The sequence below is a fragment of the Ciona intestinalis genome, chromosome 12, assembly GCF_000224145.3.
Source record: "Ciona intestinalis chromosome 12, KH, whole genome shotgun sequence".
Classification (NCBI taxonomy): domain Eukaryota; kingdom Metazoa; phylum Chordata; class Ascidiacea; order Phlebobranchia; family Cionidae; genus Ciona; species Ciona intestinalis.
The window spans coordinates 3,152,372-3,170,538 of NC_020177.2; the positions used below are offsets into that span (position 1 = coordinate 3,152,372).

The window sequence follows — 18,167 nt, forward strand, 5'->3', positions numbered from 1 at the left end:
CTGGTGCTTCTGCTAGCCAGTGCTGTACTACGATATAAACTGGTCTTCTGCTAGCAGTTAACGTCCAGTAAAAATATATACTGTTCTAGCGCAATAGCGGTATTGATTTTTTAGGTGTCTTCTAAAAACAGCGAGAAACAACGTTATCAAACGAATATTGACCTTTATTCTGTGCTCAGTAAATAAAAGCACTCGTAATATTTCGAAACCCAGAAGGTTTCACGTCAGAAAATGCAGGTTAAAGTCCGAGCACTTAAATTACGAATTCACTCGATTAAAAATCGGCAAACAAAATGGCTACCACGTCGTTTTGTATACTACAATATTCACTGTAGGTAAAAAGTCGATATTGTCTAAATACTGCAGATCTAGAACTAATTTAAACGGTATTACGTAACAGTAACACTATAGTCGGGGTAATTAATGCGAGGCCATTAGTACGAAAAATCTATAGGTATATAAGCAATTCGTAAGGCACTCTTGTCACAACTAAAACAGTAAAGACCAACGTAATATATAAGTAAATGGCGTATAAAAAAAACGCTTATTAAAAACTAAAAATCGGTAAAATAAAGTTTTTTTTTTATCAGTAAAATGGTAAATTACTTGTATATTACGTTATGCCTAGTATAGAAACAACAGCATAAATAGAACGTGTATACATTTGCATTGTTAGTTCACAACAATAAAACAATAGACTTGTACGTTTACTGCTGAAATTGCTGCATTACGTCGCCGGAGTGGATTCTTTTGATATCGGAAGGTCCGAAAACAGGGCACAGAAATATATCAGATATGCTTTGAGAGGATACAGCTCTCAGCGTCAATAGGCTCAGAGAAATTTGTGTACTCCGGACATTGCCACAGTTAGGAGAAACGAAATCGGTAACAAATCCACCTGAAAAACAAGTTGTTGACAAGCTTTTCGTGCTAGTAAGTTGCCTAAACGAAGTCCAATTAGAGAAAAACAAAAACAACAGTGTCTGTGTGTTCAGTCAAAGAATTTAAAACTGCGGCGCCTGTCAAACCGCAATGAGTAGGCATATTTTTTACTCACGCGCACGTAGGCAATTTTTGTAGTCGTTTACTGGAACTTTGTTTTTTTTATCGGAAATTTTATGGAACGTACATTTATCTTGAAAACTATAAAAAAAAAACTTGCAAAGTCGTTAGTTTTACGGTCGTTTTGTTTTATTAATGATCGTCACTTTTTTATTAGTTTGTCCTTCATTTAATTGCGCAATATAATGTGGCAAGCTGGAATTTATACGACTTCTGTACAATGGTATAGATATAGCATAAAGGCACGAATTTTAGAAAACAGAATGAGTCATCGTATTTGTTCTCAGGAGGCTTTTTATAAACTGGCCTTGAAAATAGAACTGTCGTATTTGGGAGCAACGTTCGGCCTTGGGTCGCGCTCTCGCATATCCTGTAAGTCAGGGTCGGTATCTTCGTATACAATACATGTTGGACGCTTCCTTGTAAATGGTTAACTACATTAGTGTTTGTCGACCTATATGAGTCCATGAACTCAGGTCAGCTCGCCAAAACGGTAAGATTAAGTCCATACTTACACTTTAGCCTTATCTTTTATAAAACTATTTATGCCAAATTACTTTGATAACACTTTCTACATATGGTAACTAAAATTTTCCGTCCCTGCAGAAATTTAATGTCTTGAAAAACGAAGGGCAGGGCATCAGAGGTCACTGACTTGTTCACCATAAACGCGCCACGAATGTGTACACACTATAATCGAAGGTTATGAGAATCAGTATCCTGAGTTTCCCGTACTAAGCACGTTTACTCTTGTTGAACTTTATACGCTCTTTAGGCCTTGTAAGAATCAACGGTTTATTGAAGGTAGCCATTTTGAACGTTGTATTTTATGCCAACTATGGTTAATTGAGTTTGCCTATGCGGTTGCAAACGCAAACGATCGGTTGGTTTTAATACTTTGACCCCAAATTCAGGAGGATTTCACGGGAACGTAATACAACCAAGTGTTTATACATTAAATACCACACAAGGTTCAACGACCGGGCCAGAAAATGATAGTGATAAAAAGCGCCCACAATGGTAGCAGCATCGATCACCGAACTCTGTACCCTTCGGTCACGATAAAACCATCCTGCTACCCGGCAACCACGTTGGGTTCGAGATACATAGGATAAGCATACGGTTGGACGCAAATAATTTACATGCAGTAGGGCAAGATGGGACACGTTTTTATTTTCTTATTCAAAGCTTCCCCAATGTAAAATAGCGTGATTGTTCGAAATACGATTATGAAACATAGCATATTATGGGCTCAAGGTATCCCATCTTACCCCACAGTACTATATGTAGAAATGTATGGAATATAACCATTTAAACTTTTTACCTTTACTGCACAAAACTGCACCACGTAGATAATCGTACTCGAAGCTTGTCAAGTCCATATCCCTGCATCGTCGAACAAAGTCTCGTATTTTCAGGATGTCGCGCCTAGAACGCACGGAATCCATCGTCGTGTAGCGAGAAGCCAAGCTCTTTTCAATCGCCTCCATCGGAAAGCCATTCTGGGTGCAGAAAATCACAAAGATTTCGGCCCACAAGCTTTGAAAAAGCTCTTTACTCTTCCAACTGCCAGTTTCGCCAATCAATGGGATCGAATGAAAAAATTGAAATGTTCTTTGCAAATTTTCTCCCACAAAGCCAAACGCCTCTTCGGCGGGAGACAGGCTTAATTTGGCTGCACCTGGCTCGTAATTTTCTTTTGATTTAGCTTTGCTTTTGCATTTGCCCCCTTCGTTCGGTGATTGGAGCAGTTGTAGCAGAATGGGCGACTTCTTTCCCGAGGTTTCTGCCGCAAACGCCTCGCTCTCAATTCGTTCCATTTTTCTGTATGGTTGATGTCTCACGGCAACTTTTTGCTTTATTTTTGGGGAAGACGTGTTAAAGGCTTGTGACCCTAGCTTTGTCGGTGCTTTGTGGCCTCTGCTGATCACTGGCACATCGTCGTACAGTGGGACGCCTGTATTAATATGGCAGGGGTACTGGAGCAGGGGTACAGAGGATATAAAATACATTCGAGGTGTCACTACTTCAGGGAAATCGTGCACAGGTCGTGGAATTAAGTCATGACAATGATTAGTTAATAGCATTTTGTCTGGAAAGTAATATACAGAGAGTATTCTAAAAACGGTTCATTAATATAGTAGGGTGGGGGAAGACGAGACACCAGCACATAATATCTAAATATCCTGATTGTTTTTACACAATTAACAACGGTATGTAGGAGCCGTGAGGATACGGCTTTATAATTCTTCAAACATTCAGTGATCACTACCAAATTGGACGAAAAAATAGAATAAAAACGTGTCCTATCTTCTCCCATCCTACTATATTCTGCTCTTTTAAATCACCAGTGAAATATTAGTATTGACGACAAAAAACAAGAATATTTTTGTAAAATTCTTATTAATATGAAAAGGGCCATATAGCAACAAGAGATAAAATGACATTTACAATAGTTGGTATACCAAAATAGCTTTCAAACCTAAATTTTTATTTATGTGCTAATCGCATTCCTTACTATACTGTGTTGATCGGTTTAAAATTCAGAAGCCGCCTCAAACTTAATTGTTTTAACCGTACAAATAAAATGTACTTTCCGTAGTATATAAAGTATAGGGTCGAGAGAGATGGCACACCTTTTTTTTATTTTCTTGTCCAATTTGCTAGTGAACAAAGGACATTCAAAGAATTATAAAACCGTATCCTCACGACTCCCGTAGGCCGTTTTAAATTGTTTAAAACACGATCAGGATATTTATATATTTTTGGCTAAAGGTGTCCCATCTTCCCCCACCCCACTATATATAAAGTATAGGTTCGAGAGAGATGGCACACCTTTTTAATTTTATTTTCCTGACCAATTTGCTAGTGAACAAAGAACATTTAAGGAATTATAAAACCGTCTCCTTGCGACTCCCATAGGCCGTTGTTGTTTGTTTAAAACACAATCAGGATATTTGGATATTATGTTTTGAAGGTGTCCCATCTTCCCCCACCCTACTATATCCTGTTTTCTGACATGCTGACTGATGTAAAAAACATGCATCTGTTTAGGCTGCCCTTCTGTCGTAAATGAATTGAATTAAAGGGTATTGTTGATCGGCGCTACGACTTACGGGAAAAAGGCAATTATGAGAAGAGACCTCTCGCTTTGTTTACCGAAATGAGGCGCCGGGGTTACGATAAATCTGCGAATCAACGTCAGAAACAAAATACTCATCGTCAATATTTGTTACAATCTGAGCTTTTCTTATTGAATTTTTGTAATTCGTATATCCTCGCTTTGCGGAAAACGGCAGGTATTAAAAGACAGAGGTGTTGTTTTAAACACTTCGTGTCGCTTACAAGTTATAACGTAGGTTACTTCGAACAGCTAAAAATGTGAACAAAATTGTTTAATCGTCAGAATAAAACATTTAACATTAAAACGTTTAACGCAATATCATTAAAGTCTTTACCGCACCCGTTGTAAGCATAGTCTTATGACTACTCGTAACGAAACAGCGTAGCAGACCACAGTCAAAAAAAGAAGTGATAATTTAAATGTCCGGTGACCAAGGGGTGGCGCTAGACAGTGAGTATGCAATAATTGTAGAAGTTAACAACTGGGTTTTATTTTATAAGCTTATTCTGGACTGTTAAAGTTAACATATTAGTTCTAGTTTTAGTTTCTTTATTGTTTGCCTAAAAGAATTTTCTATATGCGCATTTCTGTAAATGGTTGTATATATGCGTGAACGCATGGATTATGTTTCTGTTTTGTTCTGAATGATTTGAACTTCAATAACTATGACTCGACACAAATAAAAGAAACATTTTGATATTTATTTTTGTGCTGCTTTTATTTGCATTATTCGTGCACAGAGCAATTTGATTCCATCACTTATCCAGTGACGTGGCCATCTATAAAGGGATATTGTTTATTTGTCATGTATACCAGCTGTATTAATGCGGCAAGCCATATAGACAAGGCAATATTTTATTTAAAGTATTTATGAATAAATATTTTATACTTACTGGGGCAGTATCTGAAGGGTGATGCGCAAACGTATTTGGTTCCTTTGCCGTAACCTTTACTGCAGGAGAAGCTTGGGCTTGTGCAAGTGAATGAAACAGCTGTAAAAAAATCAAAGATAAAAAAGTTAGAAATGTAATAGTAAAGAAATAAATGTAACCAGCAATATTAAACAAGTTACCTGGGGGGTTAGCATCCACAGCAACGATCACAAGACACATCATAGCGAGCATTAAGATAACCTTCATTGTAAAGCTTTAGTATTTACCTGCAACAAATAACAACGGATCGATTATACTCTAAAAGAGCCAAAGATATTTGTCTATACAATTCTTTCAAGCAACCTAATGGCCAACTGTGAATTGTTAGGCTCAGCCTCGCTTAATAAAGGCTTGATCCAGGAAGCAGACATATTCGTTTCGAAATTTTCGGTGTAATGCCAGTATAGTCGGTTTCTGCGGAGCTGTTTGAAAAACTTCGTTCTTAAAAGTGTAAAGACTGCAATCGCGTTTGTACAAACCAGACGTATAAGTATAAGATAAATAAATATATACGCTTTGAAAGAAAATTACTGATTCCGCATAGAGAGAACATATTTACCTGCCATTACTGTTTTGCATTTTAAAATGTATGGCGTCGGTTTTACAGCAATAACAGCAATTTTGCTAAAATTCCGACTTCAAAAATAATTTTTAAATTTGTTTGTTCGTGTTTTTTATTACATCATTTGCTTTTTCGGTAGTTTTGTATATTGTTGTAGGCTACATATGAAATTATGAAGTTTGTCCATAATGCTTGTGTAGATTTTCCTTCTTCACACGGTTAGTTAGAACAGAGAGTTTTAAATTTACTAATCACTGGCGGTATTGCATCAGCGTTTCAGATCCCAACGCTGATTGGACGATCCGCGCAGACAGAGCAGGAAAGAACGAAAGAGCAAATCTGGGAAATACAGCTTGAGTTCTTTGAAAGTTTGGGTTTTTCTGCTTCTAAACAGATGTGTTGTGTATACGCATTGCTAGATTTGCTTCAGCAGACTTTATTATTTCTATTAGAATTAACAATTGATAAAGCATTAGTAAGTACCAGTCAACTGGTGAAGCTTGAATTGCTCATTAGAAATAAACACTACTATAATTTTGAACGGACTTTAACGCAGACGTGTATTCCTCATTGATATATAAATAACTATTAATATATACTCATGTCATTGACTTGAACCACACCATTTTCCACTGACGTTGTATCCCAGCAGTTATTTTCTTGGACAATTAACAATGGTGTATGGGAGTCGTGAGAATATGATTTTATATTTTGTTTACTGGAATGAAAAAATGGAATAAAACTCGTCCCATCTTCCCCTAAACTACTGTATAGTAGGGTGGGGGAAGATGGGACGCCTTTTTTATTCTATTTTCTGGTCCTATTTGGAAGTAAATAAAGAACCGTTAAAGAATTATAAAACCGTATTCTAACGACTCCCATTGACCGTTGTTAATTGTTTAAAATACCATGAGGATATTTGGATATTATGTGCTAAAGATGTCCCAACGTACCCCACCCTACTATATAATCTATACGTGGTGTAATCGAAAGGGATCCAAATATTATGCTGGTGGCACCAGTAGAAAGTGTCGCAAATTGGCGCTATCTATCTATCTGAACAACAAACTCTGATTGCTTAGCTGAGAAGAGTAAACGTGACTATTAAACAAACTGCCGATTACTCTTCTATGCGTTAATACTTCTATTTCCGCTCGCAAGTCAACTGGGTTCAGTTTGTAAGCGAAGCTGATACATATGGCCTATACGTGTGCCAGCATAGAGGTGCGCGTTTCAGGTTGCATGTTTAATGATGTTGCATTTAAACTGTGGGGTGAAAAAGGTACCTTACGTCTGCCTGGCGTTAATACTATCAAGGATGCCTGGCACATTGCTAAAAGTTTCAAATGGGAAATGTGCGGTGAAAAAGGATATTTTGTCTAAGTCATTGGCATGAGTTTAATAATTCTTTACATACCAATAAGAAATACACGTCTGCGTTAAAGTCAGTATAAATTATTGTTGTGTTTATTGCAAATGGACAATTCAAGAGTTATCAATTCATATAAAAAACATGTCTGTTTGGAAGAAGCAGAAAATGTCAAGCCTTCAACGAACTTAAACTTTATTTCCCAGATTTTCTCTTTCGCTCTTTCCTGCTCTGTCTGCGCGGATCGTCCAATCAGCGTTGGATCTGAAACGATGATGAAATACCGCTAGTTATTGGTAAACGTAAAACTCCTTGTCCTGCCTAATCGTGCGAAGAAGAAAAATCTACACCAGCATTATGAACAAACCGTATAATTTTATATGTATAGCCTACAACAATATACAAAACTACCGAAAAAGCAAACGATGTATTAAAAATAACACAAACAAACATATTCAAAAAAGTATGATTCTTGATTCGTAAACAGGTGATATTTTCCACGATCGGTGTTAACACTGTACAGTTTCAAATGCAAGTTTGTGGCGCCATTTTAGCAATATTGCTGTCATTGATGTAAAATCGACGCTATACTTTTTAAAATACATAACAGTAATAGCAGGTAAATACATATTCTCTCTATGCGGAATCAGTATAATCTTCTTTCAAAGCGTATGTATTTATTTATCTCATACTTACAAGTCTCGTTTGCACAAACGCGATTGCATTTCTTTCGTTTTCAAGAAAGAAGTTTTTCAAACAGCTCCGCAGAAACCGACTATACTGGCATTACACCGAAAATTTGAAAATGAATCTGTCTGCTTCCTGGATCAAGCCTTTATTAAGCGAGGCTGAGACTAACAATTCACAGTTGGCCATTAGGTTGCTTGAAAGAATTGTATAGACAAATATTTCTGGCTCTTTTAGAGTATAATCGATCCGTTGTTATTTGTTGCAGGTAAATACTAAAGCTTTACAATGAAGGTTATCTTAATGCTCGCTATGATGTGTCTTGTGATCGTTGCTGTGGATGCTACCCCCCCCAGGTAACTTGTTTATTTTTGCGGATTACTATTTCTTTACTTTTACATTTCTAACTTTTTTTATCTTTGATGTTTTTTACAGCTGTTTCATTCACTTGCACAAGCCCAAGCTTCTCCTGCAGTAAAGGTTACGGCAAAGGAACCAAATACGTTTGCGCATCACCCTTCAGATACTGCCCCAGTAAGTATAAAATATTTATTTATAAATACTTTAAATAAAATACTGCCATGTCTATATGGCTTGCCGCATTAATACAGCTGGTATACATGACAAATAAACAATATCCCTTTACAGATGGCCACGTCACTGGATAAGTGATGGAATCAAATTGCTCTGTGCACGAATAATGCAAATAAAAGCAGCACAAAATAAATATCAAAATGTTTCTTTATTTAAGTCGAGTCACAGTAATTGAAGTTCAAATCATTCAGAACAAAACAGAAACATAATCAATGCGTCCACGCATATACGCCTATGAATATAGAAAAAAAAAACGAGCATGAATATAGAAAACTTTCAAGAAAAATTAGTAAAAACTAAAGCTACAATTAACCGGTTAGCTTTATAACTTTAACAATCCATTAAAAGCTATTGAAGTAAAAGCAAGTTGGTGTCTTATCCAGTTGTTGCATACTGACTGTCTAGCGCCACCACTTGGCTTCCGCACTTTTGGGTTTGCTATATTGTTTCTTGTAGCTGTGTTAAATACTGTTCTTACAGCTCGCGCGGTAGAGACTTTATTCTTATTGCGTTTAACGTTTTGATGTTAAATGTTTTATTTGGGCGACTGAATATGGCTATTTTCAACTTTGTACACATTTTTGGCAATACAGAAAAAATAACTACCCCAATTCTAGCCTATAGTTCGTAAAAGGATCGTCTAAAAAGTCAAAGGTGGCAGTGCGATAAGTTTAAAATTTTAAAGAAAATCACTAATACAGTATTAAATAATGTGGTGTAAATCGGTACGGGATCTAAATTTATCTATATAGTTTGGGAAGACGGGACACCTTTAGCACATAATCCCAATATCCTGAGCGTGTTTTAAATAATTAAGAATTAACAACGGTCTGTTAGAGTCGTGAAGATACGTTTTTAAAATTCTTTGAATGTTCTATGTTTACTACTAATTGGACGAGAAAATAGAATGTATTTGTGCTGCAGGAAGCACAGTCAACTGCTATACGTGTGTAATCGCATAAGCTCTCCGGGAAAGCACACGTATTTATAGTACATTTAGCCACTAGTAAACTCTTGCTTTTCTTGTTATTCCAATCTGTTCTAATATACCATCAGAACTATATTTACTGCGTCCTTTGATTTTGAGTTTTAACGCTTTGCATTGCATTTGTTTTAATACTTTTTAATACTTTTAAAAGTAACTTTCGAAAGTGGGGGTTGACTTATGTGTCGCACGTATGAGTAGCCAGTTATTCTACCTTTAACTCATTCATTAGTTCATAATCAGTCACAAAAGAATAAAAAGTATCGACAGTGGCCGCTAAAACTGTTGTTTTGTTTCTTTTACGACTAGTAATATACGGTTTTTGTGTTTTCGATTCTTTGTCGGGAGATTCCCGCAATTTAGCAAACGTATTTTTTGTTTTGGTTTAGGATTTTGGTGTGCAACTTTTTATGTACAAGCTAATACGACGTCAACCAATTTTGTTTATGTACCTAGTACCTGTCAATGTGCCATCTGTGTACAGTGTGTTACGTGTAAAATTCAAGAGAAATATCGGCCCTGCAGCCAAGGTAATATACATGAAATGAAAACACACCGGTTTCTAAAATATAAATAATTAACGCGGCGATTTTTTTCTTATAGGTTGCTGCATGTGTTTCTTATAATATACATGAAATATTCATTGTGCGCTTAAGAAGACGCAGCTGTTCTGTGCTTCGTCTTTTATACTAAACTTCAGGTGAAGAGCTAACTTATTAATATTATGTGTTTTGCATTTACAGTCAGTTAAACATAAAAATGTTTTGGATTTGCCATATATTTCACTTATTTAGCTGTTATGGGATGTGTGTAGATTTTATTTTTTTAATTCAACTGCTTAAGGGTCTATACAGCTTGGTATACAATATGTTTGTATATATATAAAAATCAAAGGTACTAGTTAATTATTTTCATGTGGCATTGTAGTAAAAACAAATAACAAAAAAGCTATATATTAAAAGTTATTAGTAAATGTATAGAGTAGCAGGTGGATTTTTTACTAACTCTAAAGCTTATTATATATATTATATATATACATATATTATTTTTTTACCACAGGCAGCTTGTTTTATTACTGACTCCTTTTCTAGCTATGACTGAGAAAAAACATCTGATTGAATTGAAGACCATTGGCCCCTATATTATCCATGATTTTGTGGAGCAGGGCAACGTAGGAGCTATCAGAGATGTGCTTTTAAAACACCACGATTTCGTTGATCAGAAAAATGATGCCGGTTTAACTGCCCTGCATTTAGCATGCAAACGTGGGCATGAAGAAATTGTGACCACTCTAATTGAGCATGGGTATAGTGCAATGGTAAAGGACAATGATGACTTTACTGCATTGACGTATGCTTGCAGGGGAGGCCACCTTGCCTGTGTGATGGTTTTAATGCAGTTTAGACCTAATATTGAACAAGCTGATGTGAATGGTTGGACTTGTCTCATGTGGGCTGTGTATAAAGGCCACCCTGAAGTTGTAAGACACCTCTTGCAAGAAGGGGCTAATGTACATGTCAGTGTCTCATACAACATGACCTGCCTGCTGTGGGCTGCTGGGCGTGGCTTTTTGGATATCGTTAAAATGCTCCTAATTAAAGGTGCGAAGGTAAACCATGCTGATAAGTTTGGAAGTACGGCACTGGTGTGGGCTTCTCGGCGCGGTTATTGTGACATAGTACAGTATTTGCTTAACAAAAAGGCTGACCCAAATCTAGTCGGCGCTAATGGATGCAGCAGTTTAATTGTGGCCATGAAAGGTGGCCATGAGGCTTGTGTAAGAATTTTGCTGTCAAATTCAAGGCTTAATGTCAACCAAGCGGATAGAGAAGGCCAAACTACACTCAGTTACGCAACTAAATCTGGTACAGATGAAATAGTGAATGAATTACTGGAGCATGGGGCATATCTTAACATTACAGACAACCATGGAGATACGCCACTAATTAAAGCAGTGAAGCACACAAGGTTAAACACTGTGCGTGTATTACTGGCCAGATTCGCAGATGTAAATATACAAGGCAAAGAAGGAAAAACAGCTCTGCACATGGCTTGTACAATGGGCTCTAATGCAATTGTACAGGAGATTTTAAACTGCTCACCAGAATTGGAAATACAAAATGAAACGCGCGAAACTGCCCTTGTATGTGCTATCAAGCAGGGCAACTTTTTGATCAGTGAAATGCTAGTTAACCATGGTGCAGATGCGGGGGCACGTGATGCAAATCATGACACCACACTCCACCTTGCCCTAAAGCTCAACAACATTCAACTAATCGAATTACTGCTAAGAGACCCAAAGAACGGAAAACTGCTATACCAACCAAACAAGCTAGGTGAAACACCATATGATATAGACGCTGCTAGCAGCAACCATTTGCTTTCACAGATTTTTGGATCAAAGGGTTTTTCTGCCTTTGCTGCTTCAAATAACATGCATTTTGATTTATACAGCTGCGCAGTAGCGGAAATGCTAACAGAGCCTTCGTTTGAAACTCCTATCTGTATTGGTTTGTATGCAAAGTGGGGCAGCGGAGTGTCTTTTGTTCTAGATAAAATAAAACAACAAATCAACCTCTTTACAAGTTTCTTACCCCACCAACCACTACAACTATCATGGGACATATACTTTACCATTGTGTTCCTATCTGCATTCGCAGCCAGCATTTTTGCCTTTGCTTTTCACAACCGACTGATTGCAGGCTTGACAACATTCTTTGTGCTATTCGGAATCCCTTTCATATTCGGCATGTTCGTTTACATAGGAACTTCATCTTTTCAGTGGAAATGGACTGTATCGTCAAACCATTACATGAAGAAAAAGTGGTCCTACTTCAAAACAATACAAATCCTTCTCTTCTACAGCAGCTACAAAAAATCCATGGGCAGAGTTCGGTTCATTTTTAACCCCACTTTAAAACTGTCATCTGTAAAAGAAGAAGACGTAGTGAATGACCAAGTGGCTTCCCTTACTTCTGTAATAGAAAACTCCTTGGGAAGTATAACCTTTCGAATAGCAAGAGGCCTTGAATTCAACCATAGCAATAGTGTAAAAGTCGCCCGGAAATTTTGCTGCGTTCCTGTTTATCTATGGGTAGTTTTCTCTCTACTCTGCATAAACGCTATTGTTCTTTTAGTCCTCTCACTTCATGGTCCTGCCCCTATGTATTCTGCATCTTACAACGCAACATCTGTTGGTTACAGTGACCCAAGACATATATGTATCTTCTTATTGTCCTCAATTGTTGCTCTACTACTTCTAGCTGCAACACCCACTCTAATAAAGGTAATCAGCTCCTTACTGACCAACCCAAAATCTCTTAGAGCCTCTAGGAGCCAAAAGTTACAAAGAAAAAGCATCCACAAAATATGCTCAGGGCTAAGAGCAGTAGATTAATTCACCAACACACAGTCAAGGATTTGCATTCTTGTAAATGGCTTGGAGTCCCACAACTGCAAACTCTTTCTGCGATTTTTCAACTCAAATCACCTTCTGTTTTGTGTACCACCTATCATTACTATTGTATGTATTGATAACAAACTGTTTAACATTGCCCTTGACAAATCGTTTGAAGAGTTTGAAATCAATGGAAAAGACTGGCTTCAAACCGTGGTTCAATTGCCGGTATTTCTTTCGGAAAAACTGCGAAAAAAGAAATTTTTTCAAACCCCCGATAGCGAAACTGACTCTGAGTTTAAATACAATCGTAACCGCCGTAAAAGTCACCTTAAAAAGTTCGACTTGGCAAGATGGATGTCATCGGACGACTGTTTCCAGCCTATTACGCCACAAATCTTAAGACGTATCACCGTAATACAGTCTCTGACTGCTCGCATGCTTCGTGCAAGAGGAAAGGATTTCTTATGGAGCAATTTATCTGCTTGGATAATCCTAACTGAAGTGTGGCCGTACACAGTCATGTGTTTGATATGCTACGTCGAAAAGGTTAAAGTAGCTCCTAGTAGACCATTAAAGTCTGTTTACTTTGAGTTAGCACAGCATTACCCACTTTCAAACAGTGTAGACAGTGGAGACGCTGAATCACTGCTGAATTATTTATCCTCAAAATGTTCTTCAATTCTGATCCAGGACATCATTAATTTCATTCCTGGAACAATAAATCTTGATCCTAAGCTGGAGGAACTTACTCCTAACTTCCACAACACAGGGAGTATGGTGTCCTCCGCTAGTAGTGTGAAACTCACGCTAAAAACCTCAGACTCGAACCTGAGTTCTGTAATGGCAGGAGCAAGCATGCCTTGTTCAGATTGGACAGTAGAAGACGTCTGCTACCATTGGAAATGCATTCCAGGCCTTGACAAGCGGAATTTGCTGAAATATGAGAAATTTATCACGACCAACAACTTCAATGGGCTGGTGCTCGTCTCCTGCGACGTGGGAGAACTCAAACAAGAACTGAATACCTCATTTGGTGATTGGTGCTTGATAAAGAAATTCCTCTTGTATCTCAAAGGACGCACTGCTGCGCCAAGGGTGCTGGCTAAAACAGTATCATTTTCTTCAGCTACCGAAAACGAGGCGAAAGAAAGTGACACGGAACCGGTTAAAACTGGCTCTGAACCGCTTTTGCATTTGGGAACTTTGGCGAACAGTGACAGGGTTGCTTACAATGAAGCGTTCAAGGAATACCTGAAACTGCAGTGCCATAACTCGCAATCGACTTTGGACAACGAGCCGCGTACGACTGCACACAGTAATCAAACCATGGATGGTGAAAATGTGCCTTTGATGGCAAATCAATGTGATATCAATGGAAACGCTTGAAAATCATGCCTTTTTAAATAAAGTACATTATTGAGAATTGTAATTTTTCAGCAGTTGTACATTTTCTTTTATTAATTGTGTTTTCAGCTTCTGTATATTTTCTTTTACTAATTGCAATATGTATTGCAAATTTTTAATCTCCGTTTAGTACTGTGGGGGAAGATGGGAAACCTTTAGTTCATAATATCCAAATAACCTGATTGTGTTTTAAATAATTAACAACAGTCTATAGGAGTTGTGAGAATGCAGTTTTATATTTCTTTAAATGTTCTTTGTTTACTACAAAATGGAACGAAAAAAAATTGAAAACGTGTCCCATCTTCCCCCACCCTACTACACTATGTATTTGCAAAAAATCTGTACATTGTTTCAAACTAATCATGTTATTTTAGTTATGCAAATGTTGCTTGTTTATGCTTTATGCATTCATTGGTGCACTGACCGACACATAGTTGTGGCGTTCTGTATGTGATCAGCTTTGGTACTGTGTTGGTTTGCTGTTTTGATTTTCTGACCAATTGCAATTTTTATGACTCTTATATTGCTTAAACATTCCGCATATCACGAATCATGACTATTTTTCACCGACACGAAATCACGAATGATTTATCACAATGAAATTGTATAAAATTTACGAAACCGCTTTAAAACACGAGTGTTTATTTTACTGTAAGGCTCGTAAATATAAAACAGAGTTTGCAGAACTAATTGGCCTGTATGTATGTGATCAAAATGGACAAGAATGAATTCTCATTTTTCCATGAACAACGTACAAGCTATTAGGCCAAAACTGGCCAAGTTTCAGGACCTTGACAAGGACCTCACCCACGTAAAAAAATAATTTAAATGATGCTTTTTACAATCTGAGTAGATATGTGAAGAAGTTACTAAAATTTTCCATCGTCGTTTCGGTAAGGCCAACAGCAGGAGGAGTGGTTTAATGAAAAATATCACTTATTTATCTTCGCGTGGCGTGCGCAATTTCAGAAGCTATACATCTTCATCCTACATTCTTCTTGTCAAGAGTTTCCACATCTGCGCAAAGGAAACTGCGGAAATTATCAAATCATATGTACCACGATAAGTGCAAGCGTCAATCTAACATATCATATGTTGCAGTGTGGAAGCCTCTATCTATAGTATAGTTGGGTTAGACTAGTCTCTCTTTCAGAACGTTGTGTAATATATTGTATCCAACATTGCGTTGTTTATTGTCAGAAACGCGATTAGGAAATATGGGATGTTATGTGCTTATGGTACCCAAAGGCGTAATATTGTGAAGTAGGACAGAACATGTTTTTTTTTCGTTTCATTTGCTAGTGGTACAACGAACATTTATAGAATTATATATAACTATAGCCCCTCGACCGTAAAAGAGCGTTGTTAATTGGTAAAAACGCGATTGGATAATTGGTAAAAACGAGAAAAAACTTAATGTGCTAACCTATTCCAACTTACCCCACAGTACTATATTATTACTTCAGTAGCTTGTGACGAAACGACAATTACGAATAATGAAGTGTGCTGCTCTCATCTTGCTTTGCTGTGTTATATTTCTCACCGTTGATCTGAGTGCTGCATTCACCGGCAGATATGTCAGCTTGAAGTAAATTCATTCATTTATTGAACAATTGTCCATACATTTAAACCAGAGACCAAATTATGATTTTTCTTTTTCTATAGGAAATTGGACGACCGCTTATTCGACGCCAAGGGGTTGCGGGAAATTGCTAGAGCGAATTTAGAAAACGATAGAATGTCATCACGCTCTTAAAATATTTTTAAATTATACCGCTTTGGGAGTGAGCTAAACGTATTGGAACAGACTCCTGATGCGTATAATCATGAAATGTTTAAGAAATAAAAGTCATGTTACATATATGCTTTAGTGTTGAATTGTACAGTCAATAACGATTGTCTTTGAGTGATATTTCAAAACTGCTCACCAAATTTTTACAAAATTAATTTACGGATGTATGTTAGAACTAATAATCAAAGTAAGAGTAACATAACTCGAAATAAATAATACGGATGTCTAATTTAACCGTCACAGAAGTAAAGAGATGTATTTTGAAGCTGTGTGAATAAATAAAGTTAGTGTAACTTGTTTCAAGTTTTCATTCAATTTAGTATAGGGTATGCACACGGCTGCAACATGTTTGTTATAGTTCAACATGACGTTAGGCACGACAGGACCAGGATGTTATTTGATGGTTTCCGCAGTTTAATTTGCGCAAATATAGATTTTGACAAGGACTTATTAAATATAAAACTACGGGGTAAGACAGAATGTGTTTTCATTCTCCTTCCGGCGCTTTGGCGAAGTGGTAAGCACGCCCGCCTGTAACCCATAGGTAATGGGTTCAAGTCTCGTCGCTGCTGCCATTGTAGGCGTATGTGTCCTTGCGCAAGACACCTATTGGCACTTGCTTCAACCCAGTGGTCACTAATAAGTTGTCCAAATTATCAGCCATACATAAAAAAAATAAAAATAATAATCAAATTGTATCCTCTCCACCCAAATAGACTTTTGGTAATCATTTAAACACGGCAAGGAGAATTGGATAATATGTGCTAAACATAAACATGTCCCATTTTACCCCACAGTACTACTGCATAATAGAATCGTCACAGAAGTAACACATGTACTTTCTCAGAGCCTTAGTTAATTAGAGTATAAGGTGTGTGCATACAAAAGTTGGTATAAGTATTTTGTTTAAAGTTTCGAAAACGACTTCATTCTACATTCTTCTTGTCAAGGGTTTCCACATCTGCGCAAAGGAAACTGCGGAAATTATCAAATCATATGTACCACGAAAAGTGCAGCGTCAATCTATAACATATCATATGTTGCAGTGTGGAAGCCTCTATCTATAGTATGGTTGGGTTAGACTAGTCTCTCTTTCAGAACGTTGTGTAATATATTGTATCCAATATTGCGTTGTTAATTGTCAGAAACGCGATTAGGAAATATGGGATGTTATGTGCCTATGGTACCCAAAGGTGTAATATTGTGAAGTAGGACAGAACATGTTTTTTTTTCGTTTCATTTGCTAGTGGTACAACGAACATTTATAGAATTATATATAACTATAGCCCCTCGACCGTAAAAGAGCGTTGTTAATTGGTAAAAACGCGATTGGATAATTGGTAAAAACGAGAAAAAACTTAATGTGCTAACCTATTCCAACTTACCCCACAGTACTATATTATTACTTCAGTAGCCTGTGACGAAAGGACAATTACGAATAATGAAGTGTGCTGCTCTCATCTTGCTTTGCTGTGTTATATTTCTCACCGTTGATCTGAGTGCTGCATTCACCGGCAGATATGTCAGCTTGAAGTAAATTCATTCATTTATTGAACAATTGTCCATACATTTAAACCAGAGACCAAATTATGATTTTTCTTTTTCTATAGGAAATTGGACGACCGCTTATTCGACGCCAAGGGGTTGCGGGAAATTGCTAGAGCGAATTTGGAAAACGAGAGAATGGCATCACGCTCTTAAAATATTTTTAAATTACTGCTTTGGGAGTGAGCTAAATGTATTGGAACAGACTCCCGATGCGTATAATCATGAAATGTTTGAGAAATAAAAGTCATGATACATATATGCTTTAGTGTTGAATTGTACAGTCAATAACGATTGTCTTTGAGTGATATCTCAAAATTGCTGATGACTTTTTTACAAAATTAATTTAAGGATGCATGTTGGACCTAATAATCAAAGTAAGAGTAACAGAACTCGAAATAAATAATACGGATGTCTAATTTAATCATCACAGAAGTAAAGGAACGTATTCTGAATGTGCGTTTATACCAATTTAGTATGATGGGGTGAGAATATAAGATGGAATGTGTTTTCATTCTCTTTCTCGTCCTTTTTGGTATAGCAAACAGGGAATATTTATAGAATTTAATAACTGTATCGTCTAAAAGGCGTTTTAATCTTTTAAAACACGATCAGGAAATATGGGATTAGATATAGTAGGATAGGGGAAGATGGGACACCTTTTCATTCTATTTTTTCGGCCCATTTGGCAGTGAACAAAAGTGTCCCGTC

At 37.0% G+C, this 18,167-nt stretch overlaps 2 protein-coding genes and 4 long non-coding RNA genes across 6 annotated transcripts; 4 read left to right on the forward strand and 2 right to left on the reverse strand.

The window, feature by feature from the left end:
- Positions 1 to 146: 146 nt before the first annotated feature.
- LOC100187213 lies at positions 147 to 3,187 on the reverse strand. The gene is made up of 2 exons (XM_002130189.5): positions 2,387 to 3,187; positions 147 to 898 (listed from the first exon to the last, which is right to left on the reverse strand). Exons 1-2 carry the CDS (start codon positions 3,147 to 3,149, stop codon positions 708 to 710), a joined length of 954 nt encoding a protein of 317 aa, XP_002130225.1. The 5' UTR covers positions 3,150 to 3,187; the 3' UTR covers positions 147 to 707.
- Positions 3,188 to 4,885: 1,698 nt separating this feature from the next.
- Positions 4,886 to 5,419, reverse strand: LOC100184012. The gene is made up of 3 exons (XR_182153.3): positions 5,259 to 5,419; positions 5,080 to 5,178; positions 4,886 to 4,965 (listed from the first exon to the last, which is right to left on the reverse strand). It is a non-coding gene; the product is annotated as an uncharacterized LOC100184012 (long non-coding RNA).
- A 2,499-nt stretch (positions 5,420 to 7,918) lies between these two features.
- On the forward strand, positions 7,919 to 8,460 carry LOC104266320. Its single transcript, XR_717504.3, has 2 exons — positions 7,919 to 8,270; positions 8,385 to 8,460. It is a non-coding gene; the product is annotated as an uncharacterized LOC104266320 (long non-coding RNA).
- A 1,170-nt stretch (positions 8,461 to 9,630) lies between these two features.
- On the forward strand, positions 9,631 to 14,751 carry LOC101242878 (kinase D-interacting substrate of 220 kDa B-like). The gene is given in 3 exon segments (XM_026837167.1): positions 9,631 to 9,845; positions 9,919 to 10,015; positions 10,407 to 14,751. A coding segment is annotated over 1 exon segment (3,693 nt). The 5' UTR covers positions 9,631 to 9,845; positions 9,919 to 10,015; positions 10,407 to 10,408; the 3' UTR covers positions 14,102 to 14,751.
- An 813-nt stretch (positions 14,752 to 15,564) lies between these two features.
- On the forward strand, positions 15,565 to 15,975 carry LOC113474773. The gene is made up of 2 exons (XR_003396460.1): positions 15,565 to 15,707; positions 15,785 to 15,975. It is a non-coding gene; the product is annotated as an uncharacterized LOC113474773 (long non-coding RNA).
- A 1,326-nt stretch (positions 15,976 to 17,301) lies between these two features.
- Positions 17,302 to 17,715, forward strand: LOC100181634. The gene is made up of 2 exons (XR_182154.1): positions 17,302 to 17,444; positions 17,522 to 17,715. It is a non-coding gene; the product is annotated as an uncharacterized LOC100181634 (long non-coding RNA).
- Positions 17,716 to 18,167: the final 452 nt, after the last annotated feature.

What these genes read in the sequence shown, in the direction of transcription:
- LOC100187213 (XM_002130189.5), bottom strand. Translation starts at nt 3,149, where the DNA reads ATGCTATTAACTAATCATTGTCATGACTTAATTCCACGACCTGTGCAC. An exon ending in TGCAGTTTTGTGCAGTAAAG is followed by an intron (nt 899 to 2,386) that starts GTAAAAAGTTTA and finishes CTTGTTTTTCAG; the next exon opens with GTGGATTTGTTACCGATTTC.